At 60.9% G+C, this 1,250-nt stretch overlaps 1 protein-coding gene across 1 annotated transcript; it reads left to right on the top strand.

Moving 5' to 3' along the window:
* Positions 1-153: 153 nt before the first annotated feature.
* LOC113408337 (U4/U6 small nuclear ribonucleoprotein Prp31-like) lies at positions 154-1,063 on the top strand (the record flags this gene model as incomplete). Its single annotated transcript, XM_026661527.2, has 3 exons — positions 154-389; positions 720-780; positions 980-1,063. Coding segments are annotated over exons 1-3 (316 nt in total), but the record flags the coding sequence as incomplete, so codon positions are not given.
* Between the last annotated feature and the right edge of the window lie 187 nt (positions 1,064-1,250).

Genomic DNA, 1,250 nt, shown 5'->3' with positions numbered 1-1,250 from the left:
GGGGGTACAGGCAGGAGGAGGGGTTGGGGGTAGGGGGAAAGGTGGGCTCACAAAAGAAGACCTGACTCCAGCCCTGCCGGGGCTCTGGGTGGGGTCGTGGGGTGGGATAATCCCTAGGGCAGAGGGTGTCTGGGTGGGGTGTGCGGAGAAGCCGCCCCCACTCCAGGCTCTGCTCACCTCCGCTCCCTGCTCTCGCCTCGCCGCCCCAGACCTGAAGGATGTCTCTGGCGGACGAGCTGCTGGCTGACCTGGAGGAGGCGGCGGAGGAGGAGGACAACTTTGTGGATGAGGAAGATGAGCCGGCCATTGAGGATGTGCAGGAGGAGATGCAGCTGGACCTCAGCGTCGACTCGGTCAAGAGCATTGCCAAGCTCTGGGACAGCAAGATGGTGAGAGATGGGGCCTTACCCCTCTAGGGGGCACTGGCTCCCATCCAGCCCCAGGGCAGGGACTGGCCGGCTCAGGGAGGCAGGGAATGGGGCAAGGGGCCTCTCCCTTCTAAGGGGTGCTGGCTCCCATCTGGCCCCAGGCGGGGGGCGGGCTGGCTGGCTTGCTTGGGGGCAGTGAATGAGACATGGGGCCTCTTTTCTCTAATGTCATGCTGGGGCATTGAGGTCAGCCCTGACTCGGAGGGGAGAGCATCCCCTACTGCTCCCCTTTCCCCCACTTGCTTCATCTTTTCCAAGTACAGAAGAGCCTGCTGTGTTTTCTCTTGGCAGTTTGCGGAGATCATGGTGAAGATCGAGGAGTATATCAGCAAACAGTCGAAAGCCACAGAAGGTACTGGATCAGGGATGGGGTGTGGGAGCGCAGCTAACCTCTCTGCTCTGACTGCAAAGGTGGTACCATCAGTATCACAGCACCTCCTAGCATTGGGGTCAGCACTGTCTGTGTGGGGAGAGCGCCCCCTACTGAATCCCCACCCTGCTCCCTGCAGCACAGAGCCCCAGTGAGATCCTTACATGCGTTCTCTCCGCAGTGATGGGGCCAGTGGAGGCGGCTCCGGAGTACCGAGTGATCGTTGACGCCAACAACCTGACGGTGGAGATCGAAAATGAACTGAGTGAGTGGCTGCCTTGTGGCGGGCGTTGCTAAAAGAGACGCATGTGGGGGGGGCGCAGTGTGTGTTTGGGGGTACAGGAGGTGCCGTGCAAGGGAGGGGCTTCATCTCCTTTGGCTCATGCTCTGCATGGCGAAGTCAGGGAAGTTCTCTGGCCTGCCTTGTGCAGGAGGTCACATCAGATGGTCAC

The sequence above is a fragment of the Terrapene carolina genome, unplaced genomic scaffold (assembly GCF_002925995.2).
Source record: "Terrapene carolina triunguis isolate 2854851 unplaced genomic scaffold, T_m_triunguis-2.0 Scaffold8777, whole genome shotgun sequence".
NCBI classification, from domain to species: Eukaryota; Metazoa; Chordata; order Testudines; family Emydidae; genus Terrapene; species Terrapene triunguis.
The sequence above is the reverse complement of the archived record's forward strand: the minus strand, read 5'-3'. Positions and strand labels throughout refer to the sequence as shown.